Source organism: Ochlerotatus camptorhynchus, unplaced genomic scaffold (assembly GCF_037179485.1).
Source record: "Ochlerotatus camptorhynchus isolate MF236.1 unplaced genomic scaffold, CSIRO-AGI_Acam_v1.1 ptg000467l, whole genome shotgun sequence".
In the NCBI taxonomy this organism is placed as follows: domain Eukaryota; kingdom Metazoa; phylum Arthropoda; class Insecta; order Diptera; family Culicidae; genus Ochlerotatus; species Ochlerotatus camptorhynchus.
This window is the reverse complement of record NW_027040953.1, coordinates 1,674,228-1,700,121: the sequence shown is the minus strand read 5'-3', so window position 1 is coordinate 1,700,121 and position 25,894 is coordinate 1,674,228. Positions and strand designations below refer to the sequence as shown.

Below are 25,894 nucleotides of genomic sequence, written 5' to 3'. Positions count from 1 at the left end.
TTTCCCCTGAGCGAGCAAGCGTTCCTGTTGGCTAGTTTGATGGCTTCACGGTCCATATTTTTGCACGAGGGACATAACTGCACGAAGCTGTTCAGGTAGTGTCTTGGTGGTGCGCAAGATTATGATCACCTCAGTCACGAGGATCACTAGTTCGTCGCTTGTGAGTGGAGAATTGTCTGCTGACTCACCTGACACAGTACGGGCGTACGATAATCTGGGGGCAGTAGAGCCATGACTCGACTGGGCCGCAGCGGCGGTGACGCGATGCTGAACTGAACGGTGGCTGGGACCCGCTTGACGTGATGTTGGACTTGAAACGGGAGGTTTAGTGGAAGCTATGTTCGGACCATACGACGAGTCTGAAGTACTGGAAACGTGTCCATGTTGACAGTAGGAGCACGATTATTGCGGTGGCAACCGGGTTGGTTCCTCCTGGAAGCCTGTTGTCGGATCTGGATGAAGGCCGTTCGCTTGGGACATCTCCTATCGCTGCCCAAGTGGTTGGAATCACAGGCGGTAGTATTGTGAGCCCCAGCACATTTGCCGCAACGAGCCTTTATGTGAAAATTCTTCGAACCGTGCCCAAATGCCAGACAATTAGTGCACTGTGTCACGTCACGGTGCTGAGGGCGATACTACTCCCTCTGAATCACGATGTTGAACAGCGCATGAATCTGCCGCAGAGCAGCCACACTGGTGGAGCCCTTATCGAAGTGCACGAGGTACAACTGGTCGCGGAATGCACTGGTTTCATCACGTCTCGCAATGGGAAAAATGTTGATTGGTTGTAGATGAAGGCGCTCCAATTCCACTTGAATCTCCGCAACAGGGAGATTTGGAAGACCACGGATCATCATTTTCAGTGGTTTGCTTCCAGGGACGTCGTGAGTGTAGAACTCAATCCGGATCAGCTGAAGAAATGTGCCAACAGCTTTGTAGTCCGCCAGCGTCAATTTTGATTGAACAGCGGATGGATTTGATTTTTAGCCAGCTCATTCCTGAGCAAATTATTCCCACGCAGATTGATTGCGTCAAAAATTTGATTGCGGTGTAATGAACAGCTCCAATGTCAAGAGTTTACACGGCTACCGGAAAAGGAAAGGTTTAAGCAGAAAAAGTTGTCAAAGTTCCCGAAAAAATACTTGGTTTGGCAGGCGATTTGCACCTGTGGGATGAAAAGTGAAATCAGAACATGCTTTGTTAAGCAATTTGTATATAGCAGTTGTAGGTTAGTTGTAGTTGTTAATAGTAGTTATGAGTAGTCTCCTTTTTCCAATATAAAACAAACCAATCCCAGCAAGGTGGTGCCTCGTAACGTGGGTAGATCACCTTTTCGAGGTACTTTACGGGATGTAAGATCTACCACCGATTCTTAGTCCTGACTACTTCAAACTAGGGGAACAGGATTTTTCAGTAATCCAAGGAACACATCTTAGTCCCTGTTACTTTTTATGCCTTGTTGATAGTGACAAGACTCGGGGGGGGGGGTGGTAGCTAATCGATTCTTCCGGTTCGCCTCCTAGCATCGTGCTATAAGGTACCAGGCGATAACCAGGGTAGTTGATCGATAGCTCGATGACGTCATTTCGTTGGCGTCTGCAATGGGGAATTCTCATAGCAGGCGTTTACGATGGGACGCTGTCGAGTTGTTGAATAGCAACTATCGTGGTAACTCACCGATTACCTGTCGATCTGCCAAATTTGGAAAGACGGCTGCATTGAATTGTCTCATATAATAATATTCCGCCCACAAGAAATTGCGAGTAGCTGAGTGGAATGGAGATAAGTTAAGCATTGGGTACAGGACCATGTCTCCCCTGGGTGGTGCCAAAAGATGAGCGCAATAGAATCATCAAGTTGCCATAAGGCACGGAATGAGACTATTGCATGGCTGGGTAGTCAAAGTCTTCCATTCGTTAGTCATTTCAGGTGGATTAGAACAGGTTTAGGTTTAGGGTGGGCGTTGGCAAGATTTGGATTTTTCAGATGTAATCCTGGATAGGACCCTGTCATGGAACGTCGCGTGACAGTGGAACTTAATGAAGGTCTAAGTACTTTTTCGTAGTTTTTAGTTTTCGGATTTGAAAGATCGTCGGTTACAGTGGTACAGAAAAACGCCGTCCCAGGTCCTTACATATCAAAGAGATTTATGGTAAAATCGCTTGTGTATCGTGTATTTTGCGAAACTCGTTGTTGTCGTTGGTTCCGGGTTTGAATGGATACACAAATTTGAGCAACGGTATTATGTGATATGAGGGGCTCGGTGGCAGAGCAACCGTTTTTGCTTACTGAGCAGAACATCATGAGTCTAATCTCAGGCCCATCCACATTCAAGATTCGTCAATCGTTTTATTTGTAAATATGACTACATGGTAATAACAGCAACTTGGTGATTAAAAAGGTGCTCGTCTGCCTAGTGGCAAACGTTTTTGCTTACTGAGCAGAAGACCGTGGGTTTAGTCCCAAGCTCCTTCGCGTTATATGATCATTAGGACATCAATTCAGCTAATCATTTACCAAAACGAACCCTGCTGCAAACCCAACCCTCTTATCCAACATCCCAGTGATTCCTCGTGGAAGTGCAGAGGTGTTCTCGGCTTCCATCAAAGCGAGTGTCATGTCAACACAATCCTTCCCATTCCTTTCTTGACCTGTGACCTGCGCGGCCGGCGCTGGTATTGCCTAATTTAAGATCACCAGTTTTTAAACATTGAGGATGATTGCTAGTCCCAAGCATCGTCTATTGGTTCTCTGTGTAATTACAGCTGATCTGGCAGTAACAGAGTAGCAGCCGTGGGTGATCAATCAAGCTCAAGCTCAAGCTCAAGCTTGTTGATAGTGACAAGACTTGGCTTTGTCCACCGAGGATGATCTTGAAACAAGGAAAAAAATAGTTAGTCTTCATCTATGTGATTCCTAATCTTCTATTCGTGTTCTCTAGTTTGAAGTGGTTAAGACTAGGGTTCTGATGCATTGTCATTATCGGTGTCATTCCTTAATTTTGTTGCTAAGGAATCCAATTTTGACTGACAAAAGGGCGCGCCTTTGGAGGGTGTTTCAACACTCCGAAAAGTATAAATAGCGGGACCCTTCAATTAGAGTCGGATACTTGCGATAAATGCGAGAATGACAACTGTAAAAAAATCGAATACTTCATAATTTCTCAATAGTGATGGAGTAAAACGCACTAAACTAAGGACACGGGATATACTACAATAGATCAACTTACTGGTCGCAGTGGTGTTAGATCCCGAACAGAGGGGGGAAAAAGGTGGTCATTCGTTAAAACAGGCCTGATATGACAAAGATCTTTAAATAATAATGAAACATTTCGTATGAACTAAAGTTGAAAAGACGCTTCTGTCTCACTTTATAAGCAAATTTGGTTTGCGAATGTAGGTTTCGATTCTCGACAAAATGGCCTTACAAGGTTTGTTTACAAAATGGATTTGAGGCCTTTTCAATTGTCGGTCTTGAAATAACATTTAACCCCCACATGAGAAAGTAACTCATCTTCATAACCTCAGTAACATCGAAAGCATGCGGGCAAAACATTGATGCCAATTCAATCCCCCCCCCCCTCCCCCTTCATCAATAGCTGAGTATCGGACAAACATGAAGGTACCATCGAATTCCTTAACTTCAACACCAATCTTTAAGGAAAACTTTTACCTCACAGCCAACCGAACGGTAAACATGAAGGACGAGATTTATTTCGTTTACTCAAATCCTCTTTTCACAGCCTCAGCAGGCGATGTCTCCTCCGCCCCTTGGGGACAAATCTTGGAACGGAAAAAAAAAATGACATAACACAGCAACACGAAAATCCTTGATGCTGTTCTTTTGTTGTGTCTCCCGACCTCGCAGAACAGCTCTCATGGTTTGTATCTATACCGAGTGGTGGGTGTGTGTGTGTATGTGCAAAAGTGAAGAGCCGAAAAAATAACAACAACACAAAGCCGGAAAATTCCACAATGCTAACACGATAAGATGATAGAGTAGGTACACCCGTTGGGGCAGTAGGGCGAGGGTGGGACGCCCACTTTCAGCAAATAAAAATTCCAGAGGACGCAGAAAGCAGCAGCCAGCAGAAGCAAAGTGGATAACCCATGCAATCAGCAGTAAGATCATTTGTCAGAACTTTGACTTTTGGGAAGCCCAGAGAATGGTCCGGGCGGGGTTGCAGACAACATTATTACGGATTGGCTTTCGGGATTGCACGGCATGCTGGGACGAGGGTTTCAGCTAGGGATAAAATTGATCTGTTCAACTGGAATTACGTTTTTCAAGCATTGATCAAAATTATCCCGAAACGAATCTCACGATCGGTTCATTAAAATCGTTCAGTATCGATACGCCGTAAAGGCTGACTGGTGACTGTGGACGGCTTCGATTTAATCGCTTCGACAGCGAGTGCTGCCCGCTCGAACTAAAAGTCCCCACTCAAAAGAACATTATCTTTTATTGAAACTGCAAAAGGTCCGCTCCATTTTTAGAACTCCTATCAGAAGTCCGTCGTAAAGCGGCACTAGGTCGTTTGGCACCTCCCTTAAGAAGCGGTAAAATTTGCATTTCAATCATTTTCCACCGTAGCTAATAAAATTCCTCCGAAGCGTTTTTCATCAATCAATCGTCCAAGGCAGAGGTATAAAGACCGTGCCCCGTGCCGAATTAATTATCTCAACAATCTCATTTCGACTTAATTAAGATTGGTCCCCTTCACGGGGGTTTTTCCAGAAGCAACTGTTCTGCTCTGCTGCAGAACAGGTAGCTCCACTTTCCGAGGGTGATAAAACCGAACAGCGAAATCGAGAGGGCCAAAATGAAATTCCTTTTACCATTCAGGTGAACCGAACGAGGTCGGAGTCGGGAAATTGAAACCTAGTGTTTGAATGCACTTGAGGTTATTTTTTTGTGTGTGGAAAGCGAACGAGATTCAGTGTCGGAATTGTCTCATTTGGTTGCTTCTTATACCCGGAAGGAACAATTTGGCCGTTCTCATGAATAGAGCTAATGAAATTTAAATTTTATCTGCTGGAATCTGCGAAGCTGTTGAAACAACATAGAACAAGTCTTTAAATGCTAGATTTTGTTGGTGAATGACAATTACTAGATAGGTGAACTCTTGGTTAAATGTGATTGAATGTATAGTGAACTTCTGTTGTCAGAAAGTTGTGGATTTTTAAATGTATTGATTTTAGCAACATATGGGTCATTCCAGCTCAAGTACACCACCTGTGTTCGATGTCACCGATTTAAGCCAAAATTGACCAAAACGCTTATTTTGGCATTCTGAACAAACACCTTTTTTGATTTTGCTCTAACGCGCCTAGATCCTTCTGGGCTACAACCCTGTATTTTCGATATTTTTAAAAATTTCAACTTTCAGAAGAGATTACTCCACAACCAAATAAGCTATTCGTGATCTTAGAACGTCAATTTGAAGGTTCTTTAATGTTTATTATTATAGGTGTACCCACATTTTGTTTTTGTTATAGTAACTACAGTAAACAGACTTATTACCGGCAGGTATTAAAATTGTCAAAAAATGGCCTATTTTCACCATGGGCGGGATTTTTTTATTTCTTAATATTTTGGGCTCAAATTCTCCCCACACTTTGGAAAACTTTTGTTCTTGATGTGTTTCCAAGGGCAAATGATTTAGACCAATAGTTTTTGAGATATGAACAGATGAGTTGGAGGTTATTTTGAGCTTTTCTGGTGAAAAATCAATGCTATTTAATATATTTTTATTTTTTCTTGAATCCCTTCACGCTGATGGCACAATAATATTTTTATGTTTTTGTTCACATGTTCTGGGCTGGATTCTTATTACATGAAATCATAACTAGCTCATTTATTTACATCTATCCATAATTTAATTGTGGTCCTAAAAGTGAAAATTACGTTCCTATGGGATACATCCAAACCCAAGTAACATTGCAAGCTTTATAGAGGTTTTATAGCATTCTACAAGTCTAAATCATGGTGTACAGAACCATAATAAAACCAATATTTTTACTTGGGAAAACGTGCTACGATGAAATTAGCAGGTATACAAAATTTTAGTTGTGGATGACAGCTGCTACTTGAATAATACCTTTATTTGAGTAATTAAGCAAGAATGCTTTTTATTACAGTTATAAAGAATGTTCAGTTGTTCAGAATGCCAAAATAAGAGTTTTGGCCAAGTTTGGTTCAAATCGGTGACATCGATCACAACTTTTTTAAATTCTGTACCCACTTGAGCTGGAATGACCCATATCCCAACAAACAATTTTAGCTGCAGACTAGTTTACACAGGCATAAATTAGCTGTATAAGCCAATTTTTGGCTGCATAAGCTAATCTGCAGCTAAAATTGTTAGTTGGGATGTCACTAGTAATTTTGTTAATATATTACTTTGTATGCAGCTTGATTTCGATTTCTGAATCAAGTGCAATTTGAATTCAAAATGTATGAATCTGAACAATTGGACAACGATCATGGTTTGATTTGGTGAGTTTGTTCCAGTTGAAGAACGGTTTTATACATTTGGGTGGAAAATCATTGGATTTTTATTAAAATTATCCACTCTTTTGAGCTTTTGTTTAGACTAGATCTGTTGAATTAAACTTTTTAAGTTTATTTTTAGGTCTTCGATGATGGAGCAATTTTAATTTCACTTCTTTCACCTTTCGTTCAAGTCAAATCAATTGTTCTTAATTATTTAGGTTTATTTTTAGCCCTGCAATGATTAAACACACAGCAAAAAAATAATTTTGATATCACGTCAAAGTGGATGCACTACAATCATGTCGAAAATATGGTGAAATATTACTTGCTAAAAAGGACAAAATTATCATTAATACAATGCATGAACTGACATTACGCTGCTTTTACTGCATTTGTTTATTTATGTGGTCATAAAAATTACATGAAATTTTCGACATGATTGTAGTGCATCCACTTTGATGTGATATCAAAATTATTTTTTTGCTGTGCATCTTTAGATTCACTTTTTCAACCTTCGTTCAGGCAACTCCAAGAATTTTATACTATTATATAAAATTAATTTTATATTTTAGTAACATAACAATACGTAGTATCAAAACCATAATAACATCAACCTGATCATACCCTCCCGTGAACTCTTTGTGGTGAGGCAGAGGTATACTCGGTCTCCATTACGGCAAAAATCACGCTATTTGTAATCACTGAAAATTGTGCAGTGAGAATGAACGGCCACTCCCAGTCAGTCATTCTGCTGATTCATTGTACAGTTTCACTGGTTCGGATCCATCACGGAGGAGCAACCATTGAATTATGTAGCCAGTCTAAGCTAAACTAAATTAAGGCCTAAATCGCGGTTTGAGAGGTGTTTATAGGCTCATGATCTCCAGGGGTGTTCGGGGTTAACAATTTTGAATCGCGGTTATTTCCCGTTGCGTTGCGTTTGTAACGAAGTAATTCGTAGGTTGCATACTGGCAACTGTCATGTATTTACTTTAACGTTCTTATTTTGATTGCCTCGAGAAACCTTTTTGGGAGTGAATAGCTCTTCAAACAAAGTTTAGTACAGGTAAAGTATGACAATTACCATTGCCGGCCACGCCCATATAAAATAATAATTGAACCTCTTCAAATTGAGCTGTTCTTGCTTCTGTTTACACTCGGTGAAAAATTCGGCTCGGAAAATGACACGACCAACTCCAACAACTCAGCGAATGAATTCAATTGACTCAGAGCATTTCCTTTCCAAACGAAATTTACTCATATTTGAAAAAAAAAAACTGCAGTTACTCATTAGCTATGAGTAACTGCAGTTTTTTTCTTCAAATATGGGTAAATTTCGTATGGAAAGTAAATGCTCTGAGTCAATTGAATTCAGTCGAAGAGTTGTAGGGGATGGCCGTGCAGAGGTTGCCGCTGCAGCAGAAGAGATCGAGCCAACTCGACGACTGACATGGCGACCTTTTGACGTAGGACTACGACTACATCTGTGATATCTATACGGGGGTACACTTTGTGAAAACCAAAAATGGAACATGTAACAAAATTATGAAAGATTTTGAACGCTAATAACTCAACTTCCCCTGGATCAATTTCAACAATTATATTACCAATCGATCAGATATATTTCTACGCATCTGTCAAGTTAAAGACGTTATTATTTTTCAAAATGTCACAATTGAAAATTGCACGAATGTGCAACTGTTGCTTTGAGCACCGGTTGCCTGTGAAAAGTGATTTCCCTAACACAGATTTCAAAGTTGAATTCCATCCGGTCTCACCAAACGGTGTTTATTCAATCACAGCGTGGTGAGTGGTGGTGTTCTCCAGTATACAACGAAAGGGCTTTCTGCAAGCAACGAGTTGCAGCCCATATGAGCATTAGAGTGATGCAAAATTTAAAATTGTTGCTCCACAATACCTAAACGATTCCAAATCGGATTCTGACTAACCTCTTAAAATTTGAACCCATTTGGTGAGAAACTGAGATGGCACAAACCATTTGAAGTTTATATTGGAATTACTATGGTAAAACCAAGATTTTTGTGCATGTCTATCTAATAATTCACCATATCGGACTGCTTCAAAAACTTTCAACTGTACTTGTAGGAATTTTTCCCAGCTACAACTTTGCTCAAGACCACTTTTTGATTAAATGCAAGGATCGAAAGTTATCAATGGTTCAATGCGCTGATGTCTTATGATCATGCTCAATCAACTGCTCAGCAGGCAACATTGGTGTTTTTGGGACGTTGAATAGGACACGAAAATCATGGCTACTATATCACACTGCAAAATACAGTGTTGCCTACAGAGCAGCTACTTGATCATGTCATAAGTTAACCAAACTCTTAAATAATTAATAACTTTTTCCTGTCTCGTTTTCATAAAAACAATTTTCAGCAAAGTTGTAGCTGAAAAAATTTTCTATAAGAACAGCTATCGAAACGTTTCGCAGCTTAATATGGAAAAAAGATTAGAAGGCAATGAACAAAAAGTTGAGATTTCCCATAGTAATTTACATGTAAGCTTCAAATGGCTTGTGCGAAGTCTGTTTCTAACCAAATGAGTTGTAACTTTTGGAGGCTAATCAGGACCTGATTTGAAGCCATTTAAGCACTGTGGAGCGAAAAAGTCAAATTTTGCATCAGTCTAATGAGGATCCAAAGAACAAAGATGAAGCCGCAGCGCTATTGATCGGAATCAGTAGCTCTTCGTGAGTTGCTGTAGGCCAACTATGCCAAGCGCGTCATACTTAAGAGTATAAACAGAGATAACCTCGCTCAAATGCCTATTCCTACAAAAAACACAAGCTTCTGCTGCAGCTAACAAATAAGATTTATTATATAAGTCCACGTAGTTCTACGTCACCATTGCGTACAACCCCATACCCAGGTAACAGTTTGATGCATAACAAGTGTTGATTAATCGATTTCAATTCAGACTTAGATTGAATAATTGCTGTACATAGACCACGTTAACCTTTGTCCAGCTTTTAAACAACTATGATTTTAATCAGCCAAAAGCTTAACAGTAATATACATTATAAGCTTTTAAAGGCAATAAATAACAGTCTTTTCCTACCCTTGTTAAGCCTTCTAGTTTTATTTCAAAAATAATAATGGAAGACCGCTGCATATCTTATGCATTTAAAGCAGTTCCATGCTTTAACTTGTTGCTGAGTGATTGGATTAACATATTTATATTATTAATATAATTCTAAAAATTACCTACGCATTTTGGGATTCGAAACGGAAGTCACTGATTCATAGGTGTAGGATCTAAGCAACCATTGGTTTTGTAACAACCTTAAAGCATGAGAATAAATATTCATTATCAGTTGTACCTCGGACCGAACCAGACGTTTCTACATTTTGGCTACGAGGATGGAACCTTTCGTTTGGAATGAAGTACGCAGGAAAATATGAGATATTTTAAGCGGAATCCGACGTTTACGGATGTAGTACGCAGTAAATCTGAACTTAGAGAATGTTAAATGCGGAACCCAACATTTGGGATGAAGTACGCAGAGTGGTACTGTGTATATGTATTTCAGTGCGGAACCTGAGTTTTGTGTAGTACGCAGATCACATGAATTTTGATAAAAATACGTCACAGACGTAGTGTAGCTCGTAAAGTACCTTAAAATGCGTGTTTTCTAGGTAAACCAGTTGATCCCTCCGTTTACCGAAGATGCCGACGGACCAGTGTCTGCCCGCTGGGAGAAGTGGCGTGAACATTTTGAAGCATACCTAGCATGGAAAGACGTTGACAATCAGGAGGAAAAATTCAAATCCCTGATGATGTTCGGTGGACCAGACATCCGGAAAGTGGTCAAGCAAGTTCATGTTGACGAATCACACGCTATGGAGAACCGGTACCACATTGCCATGTCAATGTTGGACGATTACTTTGTACCGAGACTCTCGAAAACGTTCGAACGTCAGAAGTTCCGCGAGATGAAACCAGCTGTAGGTGAAAAGTTTGACACTTTTGTCATCAGACTGAAAAAGCAGGCAGCCTACTGTGATTTTGGAGATCAGCTGGAAAGCATGGTAGCTGACCAAATTATTACAACTACAACGGATGTGAGTCTGAAGAGGAAGTGCCTGGAAAAAGACTTTAACTTCAAGGAGATCGTAGCGATCGGTCGTACCCACGAGTCTGTTCAAATACAGATGAGCGATTTGGACAATCGGAACGGAAACTTACAAAAAGTCAGCGCTGTCGAAACGGAGGCCAATGAAGAGTCAATTTTGAAGGTACGCTCCAAACTCGGAGGACCAAGGCGGTTCAGATGTTTCCGATGCAATGGCAGACATGATTCGAAAGATCCATCGTGTCCAGCCAAATCACTCTAATGCAGAAGTTGTGGTCAAGTGGGACACTTTTCCCGCTGCTGTTTTCATCAAAGAATTGTAATTCCTCGAATCCTACAAACCCAAATTTTGAAGCTTGCACACGAACCTCACCTTGGAATTGCAGCAATGAAACGTCGACTACGATCTAAAGTATGGTGGACTAGGATGGACTCTATGGTAGAGAAATTCGTCCAATCTTGCACAGGATGTACGCTTGTATCAGAACCTGATACACTTCCTATAACAAGAACCGAGATGCCTAACGGACCGTGGAAGAAAATAGCGGTGGATTTCATGGAAATTCCTGGCGGTTACCATTTGCTTGCAGCGACAGACTACTACTCCCGGTACGTTGAAGTTGCTATACTTACTTCAATGACAGCAAAAGTAACAGTCACTAAAATGAGGGAAATTTTTGCAAGGTTCGGCTATCCTATTGAAGTTGTTTGCGATAATGGTCAGCCATTTTCTTCAGCAGAATTCTTGAATTTTTGTCATACAAATGCAATCTCAATCAAGCATACAGTTCCTTATGCAGCTTTTCAAAATGGATTGGTCGAGAGGCATTTATTGAAGACCTTGAAAATAAGCTGTACTATGGGACGTAATTGGCGGTATGATCTACAAGATTTTCTTCACTCTTACCGAGCAACACCTCACAGCATAACAAAGTTTTCACCGTCGGAATTGATGTTTGGGTGGAACATTCGGGATAAAATACCAGGAAACTCAAGACCAGTCAATGAAACTGAAGCAAGAGAAAACGATAGGAAGGCGAAAGAAAAAGGAAGAATGTATGGGGATTCAAAAAGGAGAGCTAAGCAATGCAATATCGATGTTGGCGATTATGTGATTGTGAAAAATTTTGTCAAGAAAAATAAGCTAACAACCACTTTCAACCCCGAACCTCATCTTGTGATACAACGCGACGGATCACGGCTCCACTTGAAGAACATTAAATGCAGTGTGATCTCCAATCGACACGTGAACCACACCAAACGAATCCTAAATGCGAATCCCATGATGAAACAGGAGAATGACGCAGATAATCATAAAACCTCTGAGGGCACACAAGAAGAAGATGACATGGGACCAGCCATTCCAACTGCTGCTGAACGTACTACGAATCCAACGGAACAACCCTCTACCAGCCAAACTACTACGGAACCTCAGATGGTCTCACGATGCGATGGTCGAAAACGCCCTTGAGACTAGCCGAGCTACCAGCAAGCGCTCGAAACATGTACCTAAGTACTTAGCAGATTATAAACTTTGAATATATTAAATTTTTAAAATATTAAACTTAAGGAGGGAATGTAGGATCTAAGCAACCATTGGTTTTGTAACAACCTTAAAGCATGAGAATAAATATTCATTATCAGTTGTACCTCGGACCGAACCAGACGTTTCTACAATAGGCGTCAACCATACCTACTGGACCATTTAGGCATATCTGTGGTAAAAGGTATGATCATTAACTTGAAGCACGTCAAATTTAAGTTGAATAACAGCAACCCGAAGAGTATTAGTTGAACATTCCTCTCATTTTCAAGTGCACTTAGCACAATGGTGATACAATCACGCGATTTATTTTGATGGTCATTTGGATGCTATTTTAGTGCCATAATTGAGTAATAGTTTTGGAAAGCGGTCTGAAAATTCAGTGCAATATAAAGTGGTGAACAGTCAAAACACAGAAGTACCTGGAACTATTCCTACAAATCTCCTCATCTTTGTCTCTACTGCTGCCACAGCTTGTGATTAGAAAGGTAGAACTAAAATGCCGGACATGCAACGAGTGACACAGACACTGACGACATTTAACAAATCAAGCTATCTAAATATGTGTAACGCATTGCTGATTTGTGGAGTTGTGCTAAGCTTAAATAATCTTTGGATCAGCTAACCTATTGAGGTTGGATTATGGGGATACTATGCACTACTTATCAACTATATATTCAGCCTGATGTTTATCAGCTTTGTACACCTTAAATCAACCAATAATCAGCTTCTGTGCTTAATGTTCAGCTTGAATTGTTACTTGGGTAGGGCTGTCCCTTGTAGTTTTTTCCTTCGCCTTCCTCGCAATGCACGCAAACGAAACTCGACCGAGACTCACTCTTCTGCTCTGAGGCCGGAAAAAAACTTTGTGATCACTTTCTACCATCGAGCGGTACCTTTACTATGCACAAACGGTTCGCCATCGGATTCCGAACTTCTGCCTTCTGTTATCAAGAGACGTATTTCTGAAATTATTAGTCTAAACTAAAGCCCTACTGTAAAAGTACGGACGTTTGTCAAAACTTGTTCCAATCGAACCGTCAAAATGCACCGCTTTGCTAAATTGGAACAGCTTTTTTCAGTTTTGTGGTGACAGTCGTCCATACTTTAACTAGAGGGCTTTTAGTCAAAACCGGGCTTAAGTATGAAGACTGAGGGAATCCATAACGGCGGTCTAATTGGCTGGTTTGGTCTAAATTTTTGGGACAGCTCCAGACCAATCCCTTGCACTGGTGGTCTGCATTTTGTTTAGACTAGTTATAAAATGTATTTTTTGAAAACCAGTACAATTCTCGATCTATTTTGAACTGAATTAGATCAATGCAAGCACTGTTTCAAACCAGTTTGACAGATGTCCCACTCAACTTTTGTTTTGTTTTCTTTCGGTGTTGGGATTTCTTCTGCAAAACAAACCGATTTATTTGCTCGATTGTCTCTGAAACGAGAACGGTACGATACGAAACGATACTGGTGGAGTTCCAGCTCTATTGCGCTACCAGTGCTGCTGTTGCTGCCGGCAACGTTGTCGCAAGCTAAGGATCAGGCAGGGAACATCTGAATTATCTGATGGACATTTTTGTGGAAGCTTCCCAACTAACATTGCAAGTTTGAACGTGGTTTTCTAGAAGTCTAAATCGTGTACGCATTCGACAAGTCTAAATCATGCTCCACAGAACCATCGTAAAACGCAAACTGTTACTTGGGTTCTGTTCTGGAGGATTTTTCTGTTGTTTTACCATTTTTACAAAGAAGGGTATACCGCTTGGAAAACCGACTTTCGATCCGAGACCGAGTGTTTCATACCAATCAATTCGACGATATCGGAAAATGCATGTGTGTGTGAGTGCAGGTGTGTAATGAAATAAGTACACTCATGTTTCTCAGCAACCGTTATACCGAAGTGGACACAACTAGCGCCAAAGGAAAGGTACTGTGGTCCCACTAAACGCTACTGAATTCTATTGGATTCGGTCAACTGGTTCTGAAGATTGCAAACTCATCATGCGACACATCAAATCACATGAGAATTGAAAAACTAGAATTTGTTCAATGCAGAGTTGTAACAGCAAACGCACCGGGAAACGTTAATTCTAGCGAATTATTACAAAAGAGAAAATTGACGAAGAGAATCGATCATCGCGTTCATGCTCACTGTCGAATTCAAAAGATCCTATCTGCTTTGATCGATTCTCTCCGTCAACTTTCTAATGGAGATATTCCCGATCAACTACGAAATGTTGCATAATATTGGTGCAAAATTGTGCACCCCGTTTTTGTGAGTGCATTTTTTTCTTCTGATTAATTTCATTACCACCTCAACATTTCAAGAGCACGAATATCAGCTCTCACAAAACATCGCTGATGTTTTGCAATGTTGCAGACAGGCAGCCTACGAAGATTAAGTATCAAACAACATCATGACGCCACATTTCTCATCACGCTATTGATACCACTTCCGCCATCAGTTGCCCATCAACCTGATATTGTATCATGACGTAACAAAAATTCACCTCGCAATCGCGAATCGATAATTCTCAAGGCAATCTGATTGCCTTCAGACGCTAATGGATTTCTCTCTCCTTTCTCTCATTATACTCCAGGTCCAGCCTTCTGGGGCCTAATCAACCCGGAATGGTCCCTGTGCAACAAAGGCCGCCGGCAGAGTCCGGTGAACCTGGAACCACAGCGGCTTCTGTTCGATCCAAACCTACGACCCGTGCATATCGACAAACACCGAGTGAGTACGATTCCGCCTTTAAATGGGGATTGAATTAAATAAAAAAATTAAACCATACCACTTTCAGGTGAGTGGATCGATAGCCAACACCGGACACAGCGTAATCTTCACGGTCAACAACGAGACGGCGCCCTCCAGTGGGATACTGCAGGTGCCGGTGAACCTAACCGGAGGACCCCTGTCCTATCGGTATCGCTTCCATGAGATTCACGTCCACTACGGACTTCACGATCAGTTCGGCTCCGAGCACAGCGTGGAAGGCTACACCTTCCCAGCGGAGGTTAGTCCGACTTTACTCGCAACCAATCCACCAATATGTAAGACATTTATTTTCATTTCAGATTCAAATCTTCGGCTACAACTCGCAACTGTACGCCAACTTTAGCGATGCGGTTTTCCGGGCGCAGGGAATCGTCGGCGTTGCCATTCTGGTCCAGCTGGGCGATCTTTCCAGTCCGGAGCTGCGAATGCTAACAGACCAGCTAGATAAGATCCGATTCGGTGGGGCAACGGTACCCATTCGGAGGCTCTCGGTGAGAGATCTCCTGCCGGACACGGAGCACTATATGACTTACGAAGGCTCAACGACGGCACCGGCGTGCCACGAGACGGTCACCTGGATTGTGATGAACAAACCGATCTACATCACCAAGCAGCAGGTAATTGCGTGGACTTTGGTTGAACTTTTTCAGAGGATTCACTCGATTTACCATTCTCACATGCAGCTCCATGGATTCCGGAGGCTGATGCAGGGTGCCATTGACCACCCGAAGGCACCGCTGGGGAACAACTTCCGGCCACCGCAACCGCTGCTGCATCGTCCCGTGCGGACGAACATTGACTTTCGAAATAAACAGGAAAAGGGGGGAAAAATATGTCCAACTATGTACAAGGACGTTCACTATAAAGGTAGGTTGGGTTGGGTCGGGTGGTTCGGGTGGTTAATTTGGGGACTTTTCGATGGTTTCCGAAAAACTCAAGGAGACATTTACGTGGAAAAAACTCAAGTCTCAGTTGGAAAAAAGATGACACTTTTCCGATGATGTATTCTACAGAAGTGGATAGTCTCTTAAATATTTAACCTGCCATGTCTGGAACGAATAGACACTTAGTGAAAGCAGTACCAATGTTCAACATTTTAGCTGAAATTCATGAACATCACGTACTTTGGAAATATATAACTCATGAACTAAGCATCATAGAAAGAAGTGAAGTGTTAGGAAATTATTATTGCCATCCGTGAGAGAGTTCCATTCAAGCGCATTGTTATCGATTATGATATTCAAGCCATTACAGTTCGCATCCATCTTCCGACGCCGACCTACGAATTTCAGCAACTGTGCCCAACAGAACTAAATGATTTCTTGGACCGTCTGCTCACGTCAATGTTGGTACTTGGCGACTTCAATGCGCACCACCTCGCCTGGGGTTCTTCAGCATCGAATGCGGTCGGCCGCTACATCGCTGAAAAAACACTGAAGGAACAGCTGATAATCTTGAACGACGGATCGCACACACGGGTTGATCCAGCAACTAGTTCATCTTCTACCATAGATCTATCGATCAGTTCGGAGGTACTAGCACACACAGCAGCGGACACTTTCCAAGCACCGTCTCTTCACCTGAATGCTCACAGGTCACCACGAAACGGAGAAGACGGCTATACGGCCAATTGGATTGGACATCGTTCGAACGACTGACTTTCAGCAGCATCAAACCGGATGACGAGATTGGCGTTGATAAGTTTGTCGATTGGATATTATCAGCAGCAAACGCTAGCGTTCCTTGAACATCAGGACGAGATGGTCCCAAATCGGTACCGTTGTGGTTCCCAGAAGTGAAAACGGCGATTAAGCGGCGTCGTAAACTTCTGAGAGCACTGAAGCGCAGCAGAACAACAGGATCTGACACAGCGGATGTTTTGAAGCAGTTCCAGGAAGCGAAGGCAGCGGCTAAGAAGGCAGTGAAGGAAGCTAAGGAACATTCGTGGGAGGACTTTGTCGGAAAAATATCACATAGCAGCACAACGGCAGAAATGTGGCGGACGATGAACACCCTGAGAGGCAAACAACAATACAGCAAGGCGGTTGTCAAGCGACCCGATGGCTACCCGGAGAAGCACTACTGTGAGAGATCGGCAACCTCAAGCTATCCTCAACTGATTCAAACAGCGAAGGAAAGAGCGGAACGGGATCGTGTGGATTTGCTTCCTGGCATCGCGACTGTTGCAGCTTCTAAACAGACTCTGGCGTAGTGACGTTTACCCGGAATAACAGTGCCGATTCCGAAGCCAAACTGTTCTGAATCTGGACCTGCTGCTTTCCGGCCTATCACTTTGACCAACTGTATCGCAAAGTTGTTCGAACGTATCGTAAACCGCAGATTGAGGACTGAGTTGGAATCGAATGAACGACTGGACGAGAGGCGTTGATACATACTTGGCCGAGTTGGAAAGGTCATTGCCAAATCGGGACGAACACTGCTGGATAGCATCGCTTGATCGCTTGATCGCTTGCGGAAGTGGCAGATCGGTGGGTGCGTGTTCAACAGGTCTTTCCGGGTGAACGTGGAAGAACATTTATCGGGTGAAATGTCATTGGAGAACGGAGTCCAGCGAGGGTCCGTGTTGTCCGTTACGTTATTCCTTATTGCGATGCAGCCGATTTTCAGAGTGGTGCCGCATTCTGTCACCGTGCTTCTGTATGCGGACAATATTTTGCTGGTGGTACGGAGGAATAAGGAGCGTCCTATACATCGAGATCTACAGGCTGCTGGGAAAGCTGTTGACAAGTGGGCGAAAACCGTCGAGAATCCAGCAACGATATCTTCATCGACCGTGCAGCTGTACCGAGGACGAATCAACTGAATGTTCTTGGCGTCAACCTTAACCGGTCACTGTACTTCAAACACCATTGCAAGATAGTCAAAACCACGTGCGACTGTAGGCTGCGGATCTTGAAGATGATTGGGGCATCGACAATCGTCACATCGCGACTTATCTACGGTATCGGGCTCGTCAGTAGAGCACAAGATTCGGTGGTGCAGACTCTTGCACCCATCTACAACCGGATGGTCTGGTTCGATTCCAGCGATCATGGCTAAAGCAGGCACATTGCGGATCGATCTAATAGTTCTGCACGCTATAATTCGTGTTCGAAATTTGTTTGATGGAGAAAGATTCCAGGAATATCAATCTTTCAGTTATGGAACGAGCGTCCTATCGCCTGAGATGGTTGATGTGGAGCTCCCAAACATCGCGAGTATGAACCCAAACCGCATATTGTTTGGTATGTGAAACGGCAGGTGAAAGCTAGGGATCTCCCGAATACAGTGAGTCCCATCGTGCAGGAGTTGCTGGCAAACTGGTTTTACTGTGCTATGGCCATTTATACGGCTGCAGCCATGGCTCTAAGTGCGAGAACATAGTTGGAGCAGGTGTATTTGGCAACATCATTCAGCAAGCAATAGGTCTTCCGTCACAGTGTAGTCTTTCAACCATAGAGAGTGGAAGATTGCAGCATCCGTGGATCCAGGAAATCGAGCACTTATTCGCACCTTTGTTGGATCCCTGGTCATGCCAGAATCCGCGGTAACGAAGAAGCAGAAGCAGAAGCACGAAACAGTCCACCAAACAACATCGCTGTTCCAAGGAATGCTGCCATCAATAACATGAACCAAGTCTTTCGTCAGCAATGGGAAGATGTCAAACTGAAGGAGGTCAAAGGGGAAACGAAGAAGTGGATCGATCAGTACAGTTCTGCCGATCAACGCTTACTTACTCGTCTGCGCATAGGTCATACTAGGTTTACGCACGAGTTTCTACTGAACATGTGAATACTGTGGGCAGGGCTGTCTTGCAAAAACGTAGAGAGAGCAAAGTCAATCATGAAAAATATTCTATTACTATCTTCGTCGCACTCCAAACAGCGCATGACAAATTCCGTATGAAGACAGTCATCTTTCATTTACGTCGTGAAAAAAAAACTATCTTAGTACGTTCTCTCTCTCACTTAGATCTGTCGGTTACGATGTAAGTTGCTCAAGCACCGACAAACCGACATGAATGATCATACAAAGAAATTTCTTATCAAAGTACAAAACTGACATCTGCCGCCGTGTTCGCGGAAAATATTTATCCTAGCCACGAACCCGCGTACAAAATTGATGAGTTGGTACGTGTCTAATCTATTTCGGACGAATGAAGAAGATGCTGAATGGCAATACAGACCTAGAGGAAATCGAAGAAGATGGAGTGAAAATGGATGAAGATGAAGCAGAAGATGGTTAGCGGTGGTATTGTGGTAAGCGTGATTACCTCTCACCCCAGCAGGTCTGGGTTCAATCACGCGTTCCTTCGGAAGGGAAGTAAAGCCGTTGGTCCCCGGTTCGTGAGCTGATGGGTCGATAGGTAGGGTCCAGGTGTGAGAGTTGCCTCCCTGGCGTCGGCAGCATTGGTGCTCATCACGGAAAACAATATAGACGGAAAATAAATCAAGGAAAAAAAAACGATTTATGATGTCTTTTGGAACAAAAATGCTCACGGTGATCATCTTTCTAAATTTCATTTTCGAGATATTTAGAAAATAAATTTGTAAATTTGGAAAATATGATTTTTCATGTGAACAAGCCTTTTCATATGTTTGTCGTGTTGTGCCATCGGTGGCTAATGTTTTTGAGCAATTGCCTAGAATTTCCAACAATTTTTATGTTTGCATCTTGAAGATTCAACCAACCCGTTTGAAGTTACAGGCACAAAAGTAAATCACTTCATCTTAACACTCCTCACCTCACCTTACCTCATATCACCTCTACTCAACTCAATGTATTTCATCTCATCACATCGTTTCTTATATTACCTCACCTCATATTTGAACAAGAATTACCCACACTTATTATTATTATTATTTCTTGCTCAACTCTATCTACCACACTTATCTCATCTCATCTTACCTCATCTCACCTCGTATCACTTCACCTCACATCAACTTACCTCAACTCAATTCGCTTCATCTCACTCAGCCCACCTCTCTTCACTTCTGCTCAATTTTTCTAACCACATCTCATGTCATCTCGTCTCATTTCCGCTCACTTCTCCACACCTTACCACAATTCGCCACACCTCACTCACCCCAAATCGCTTCACCTCACCTCCATTCTTCTTACCTCAACTCATCTCACTTCAACTCACCTCATGTAACTTCCCCTCACTTAAATCCTCCTAACCTCTCCTCATTTAACTTCAACTAACTTCACCTCACCTAACCACACCTCACCACACTTCGCCTTACTTCTCCTTACCTTACCTCAATTCACCTCACCTCAACTCAATACCCTATGGAAATTTCCGTGTCCCTTAAAGTTGACATGCCAATTTTATCAGAATGGTACTGGAATCTTACTCTCACATTATCTTAGATTGTTTTTCAATAAAAACCATGAAATACTCATCAGGATTTTCTTTAAAGTAGTTTTTAAGTTCTTTTGGATTTGTTCTCTAAATTCTCTTGAAACTCTTCTTTGGAACTATATTTGGAATATTTCTTAGAGTTGACTCCTAAAATCCCATGAAATAATCCTTAAAATGTTTATCTTCTTCAGATCCTATTTAAAGCTATAATTAGGATTTGATTCGCTTGGATTTCTTCTCAGAATTGATTGTTATGTATCAGAATTCCGCATAAACTCGATTTAGAGATCCTCATAAATTCTCATCAGAAGACTTTCTTATTATTATTCCAATCACAATCACAATTCCTTCGAGGTATCCAAGATTCAGCTTAAGTATTTTGAAAATTTTCAAATATCCAAGAATCTCTAAGATTGAAATATATCGCATTCCAATTTTAAAGTTCAATATCTTACTCTTCACATATCAATCTATTGAACTGATCCAGTCAGATTGCTTTCTGTCAGTGGTATTTTGGAAATACTACGTCTGTGACTTCTTTATGGGGGTACACTTTGTGAAAACCGGAAATACAATATGTAACGAAATTATGGAAGATTTTGAACGTTAATAACTCAGCTGCCCCTGGACCAATTTCAATGATTTTATCGCCAATAGATCAGAAATATTTCTACGCATCGATATTAATGCAACGGTTGATTTTAAACAAGAAACTATTGGAAAAGTAGTAAATAGTAGTAGTTAGCTGGGTGAACACTGATATTCAGTGACCTTCCAACCTGTCACAGACACCAGTTCAAACCCTGTCTAGCAGCAGCCGGGCCGAGACTCTTGCGAGTGCCCAATCATTGACCCGAAGAATATGGGATTGTCCGGTCCGATTTGCTGATCCAGCTGCCTACACGTCATCATCATCTTCCAAAGGCTTTAAACCTGGTCTACCATCGGCCCTTTTTGACCAATATTTTTCAAAAGAGTTAAATTTCAGAACATGAGCTCACAGAAAATTCACATCAAAAGGTTCTTTTGCAGGGCAATCATAGTGATACTAAAGAGTATAAACAGAGAGAAACCCGTTCAAATTCCTATTCCTACACAGAACACAAGCTCCTGCTGCAGTTAACAAATAACATTTATTATATAGGATGATAATTATTTAAGGGGCAATAGAAGATCATATTTGAAGTAAAAAAAATTTCTACGCATATGATAAAATCTCAAACATTACTGAGTTATTGAACTTCTTCTTCTTCTTCGCATGTCAAGCTTATTGCATATCGCATATTAGCTTAATGCGTGCTCTCTAACTTAATGTTCTAGATGCACTTCCACAGTTATTAATTGAGAGCTTTCGATGCCTGTACCATTTTAGCATTAGTATAATTGTGTGGCATATACAATCATACTCTATGCCCAGGGAAGTCGAGAAATTTTCCAACCCGAAAAATTCCTAGACCGGACAGGGAATTGAACACAGCCACCTACAGCATGGTCTTGCACTTCTACTTTAAGTTAGCTGCAAACTTGTGTTTTCCTATGGGTTTTCCCTTATTATTAAAAAAACACATAACAAAGTGTATTGTTTTGTCTAACCAAAAGATGCCTATTAATGCGCTCTACAACTCTGTTTTTGAAACCAACTTTCTATCTTGTTTAGCTTTGTCGCAATTTCGTACTACACACATCATGTTGGGTCGTTAATTAACGGTTGCGTAATACACAAATTCAACCCCACCGTGCGTTGTTATTGACGTCTGTTTGCAGCGCGCATAGCACACTTGATCACCACGCGGAGTGACGGTAAAGTTGAGCATTTTCGCGGTTTTGAACCAATCGGCACTCAAGTCTTCTAATGTTTTCGTTCCAGACAGTTGCAGTGATATTAAATTTCCCGTATTGAACAGCTCCATACCAAATGACGAATCGTCAATGTTTCATTGGTAAATGTCATAGTCGAAAAAATACATGATCCAAAATGGTCAAGTTTTAGCAAAACTGCGAATGATAAGGGCAAGCAAGCAAAGTTTCATGCAAATCAGAGATGGTCGTGTTTGATCGATTCGATTCGTCATTTGATCGTGGAAAATATGAGCAAATTTCTTTTTCGATTTTTTTAAAAATACCTCCGCCCAACGGTGCATTGTTGGAGAAGTCCTTGATCCTGCTGCACTTTTTTAAATTATGCAAAACTACGGTTAAATAAAAACTCACTCAAATTGCGTCCAGACAACTTATTTTTTAGTACATTTTTTTTTTCGTGACTAATAATATAGCATTGAGCATTTAATTTCATCAGGTTTTTAAGATACCGGATTCTGATATTTGAAGAGAAAAAAAAAGTAATAAAGCATTTATCCAGGAAAATTTTTTATTTGATGCATCGGACTAACTAACATTCGGAGTTATATAAAAAATCAAGATTTAACTATATTTGTAATCGAAAGGAATGAACTCGAAACTTGAATGATTGTGTCCCTGTTTATAACTAGATAGTAATTTAACTTATTTTTACAAAAGTTGAGATATTTTTAATATTTTAAATTAAGGTAGTTGCAGTTAAACCCTTTTTTTTTGAGCTAATCCATGCAAACGATCCGGCAGCTGAATTCCGGGCATACAATTCAGCGAAAAGAAAGAAATTTATACGCATTAGGTTCTGCCAAAATTTTACTAATATCTTCGACTATATGAAGATCTTTCGAATATTTCCTGCTGTCTAGGAAGGATGTCTGAAAGAATATCGTTTAACTTTTGAAACGTTTCCAGTGAACACCTACAAAACCCCCCAAAGGTTTTCCAAAATTTCCTCAACGAAGTTCCCTGAATTTATTCCAAATTCCATATTTTTTCCATCTCTAATAATTTTACAAAGATCTCTGAACATCTTTGCACTTCTGAAAAGACACCTAATATATCTACCAATATTCTTGAACACATAGAAAGTTCCTTGAAATTTAGCGATGTTCCCAAAACCTCCAAGAAGCTCATGGAGCTTTTTTGGAGTAAGATCAATGGGAAACGGCAACGAAATTCCCCAAACTGAAACGAAGATCCCTGAAGTTCTTAGAAGTTTATTGATCTATTTTTAGATCTTTTGCAAAATTCCCTGAACAAAATTCCTTACACTTACTTGAAATTTTACGCAGCTCCTCAAAGGGCTACGAAAACTTCTACGTTTCCCGTTGATTTTCCGCGAACATGAACAAAATTTCTTGAATTTTTACGTTATTTCCACAACTATTCCAAGTCCATGAGGCTTTGAAAAACCTGAAATTATGTAGAGGCTCCCGATCAATAATGAGCTTCTCTAAAATAAAATAGTGTTCCTGAAACTTCTTAGAAGCTCCTCAAATTTAAATGAATTCTCTACTTCTACGCAGTTTTCAGAACTTTCCAAGTTCCTTTTTTCTACAAATTTTTTTCTGAAGGTCTATGAAGTTTCCAGAATTTCTACCAAGTTTACTTAATTCCTACGATCTTCCCTGAACGTCTATTTGAAGTTTTACGAATTTCCCACAAGTTAAAGAAAAATCCCAGGGCTCATGGCCAATTTGTAGAGCATGAAGACGTCTTATTACCATCGATTTGATTTAATAAAATTTCTCAAAATTGTTTCTTCTAGTCCAGAACATAACAAAAGTAATCAATATAAAGGACTTTAAGAAAATCTTTGTTAGTCATCCAATTTTATTAATTTAATTAGTAGCATCGAATTTAACAAGCTTGAAAAAATACCGGTGAGTCAATAAAAAAACACCAACAATTATGGAGGGGTCTAGATAATTCTCGAGGGGGCCTGGCCCCCCTGGCACCCCCATTAGCTACGCCAATGATAATATCAATGATTTCACATAAATCCTGTTGGAGCGCATTGTATGAATATTTACGCTCATTGTTCTCAAAACAAAAGAAGCACTTCTAGCGAATCCCCTTTTTCTACGTTTATCCGTAGGACAAAGAAAATCCAATGGCGTTTCAATGCGTTAAGTGAACCCTACACGATTGCTTTTATTGACAATAATCGTATTGTCAATACATGCTATATTGACGTCAATATATCGAGATTGACAATATTTCTGAATTCACATCATCAATATTATTGTCAATAATTCCCCTTCGCGTCAATATATTGATGCGTGTGGGGTTTGCTTTAGGACGGAACTGAAATTCATAGAACGAATTTAGAATCAAGAAGCAGAATTAGATTTTAAACAATAGCTCCACAATTTGTGTCTCACACCACTGCGTCCTAGCAAGAAGTACGGTCGACTTGTTTCGCGCTCCGTTAATTTGGAAGTTTTCTCGCTATTATCTGAAGTAAATAATCAGTTTTTCTCGCTTAGTGATTCCTGGCATAATTCCGGATAAATTTATCAAAAAGTGAGTTTTTTTTCTGAGAAGAAAGTGTGTTTTCGGCATCATCGAAAATTGTTTTTGCGTTTGGCAATTCGCCAATCATTTTGCGCACCATCGGTGCGTGGTCACGAATACCTGTGCACACGGATCATCGTCATCGAGTGTCAGCATCTGCCTCCACATTCAAACCGCTCATCCATCATCGTGTGTTCAGCTGAGTGCCGAGCTTCATACAAGCACACACCAACAAAGACCGCCCGCACACGCGGATCGAAGATCATCAAAGCTGCGCGTCGCTCCGCTGCTGTGTAAACGCTCGGTGATAGTAGTATAGGATTATCAGATAAGTTTTTGTTCTTGTTTATTTCTTTCTCCCATCTGTTAAATTTTAAGTTTGTGTTTCTGTGTTAGTATTTTTTTTTTCTTCGTGTATTGTGTCCGAGTCATTTTGATTATCGTTGCAGTGGTAGAGCGTTTTTCGCTCCCACTAGTACGGCAAAATGGACATTTTGTCGGAAGACGAAATGGACGTTTTGTCGGAAGACGACACCACTTTGCCACGCGATAGCAAGAAGGGTCGAAAACGTCTGTCGTCCCAGAAATCAGATGATGCCATCCCTGCTTCGTCATCTCAGTCTGGTAATGGGCAGGGACAGATAAGCCCCCGATCGCGAGCCTACCCAGAAGACTCGACTGGCCCATGGGTTGTTTACTTTCAGCCCAAAAAGAAACCTTTGAATGTAATGCAAATTACTAATGATCTGACGAAGCGGTTCTCGGCCGTGACCGAAATCTCGAAGGTGAGGTACAATAAACTTCGCGTTGTCGTCTCTAACCTGAAACAAGCTAACGAGATTGCTGCCTCCCAGCTCTTTACACTCGAGTATAGAGTGTACATCCCAGCTCGTAATGTGGAGATCGAAGGTGTGGTCACCGAAGCGAGTCTGACCCCCGAGATCTTGGCGAAGCAAGCGGTTGGCCGTTTCAAGAACCCCTTGCTTCCCACGGTTGAGATACTGGAAGTCCAGAAGCTGAACTCAGTATCTTTCAGTGAGGGTAAAAAGAGCTTTACCCCCACAGACTGGTTTCGGGTGACCTTTTCTGGTTCAGCCCTTCCTCACTACATCGAGTTGGGAAAACTTCGGCTACCTGTGCGTTTGTTTGTTCCTCGGGTCATGAACTGCCAATACTGCAAACAGTTGGGACATACGGCCTCTCACTGTGGCAGCAAGGCACGCTGTTCCAAATGCGGGGAGAAGC

General features: G+C 41.3%; 1 protein-coding gene across 1 annotated transcript in view; it reads left to right on the top strand.

Moving 5' to 3' along the window:
- Nucleotides 1–25,894, top strand: part of LOC135712288 (carbonic anhydrase-related protein 10-like) — a 286,221-nt gene that overhangs the window by 254,026 nt on the left and 6,301 nt on the right. Inside the window, exons 4-7 of the mRNA XM_065235255.1 lie at nucleotides 14,735–14,871; nucleotides 14,939–15,151; nucleotides 15,213–15,530; nucleotides 15,597–15,780. Coding sequence (XP_065091327.1) covers nucleotides 14,735–14,871; nucleotides 14,939–15,151; nucleotides 15,213–15,530; nucleotides 15,597–15,780 — 852 coding nt within the window. The remainder of the gene's footprint in view (nucleotides 1–14,734; nucleotides 14,872–14,938; nucleotides 15,152–15,212; nucleotides 15,531–15,596; nucleotides 15,781–25,894) is intronic.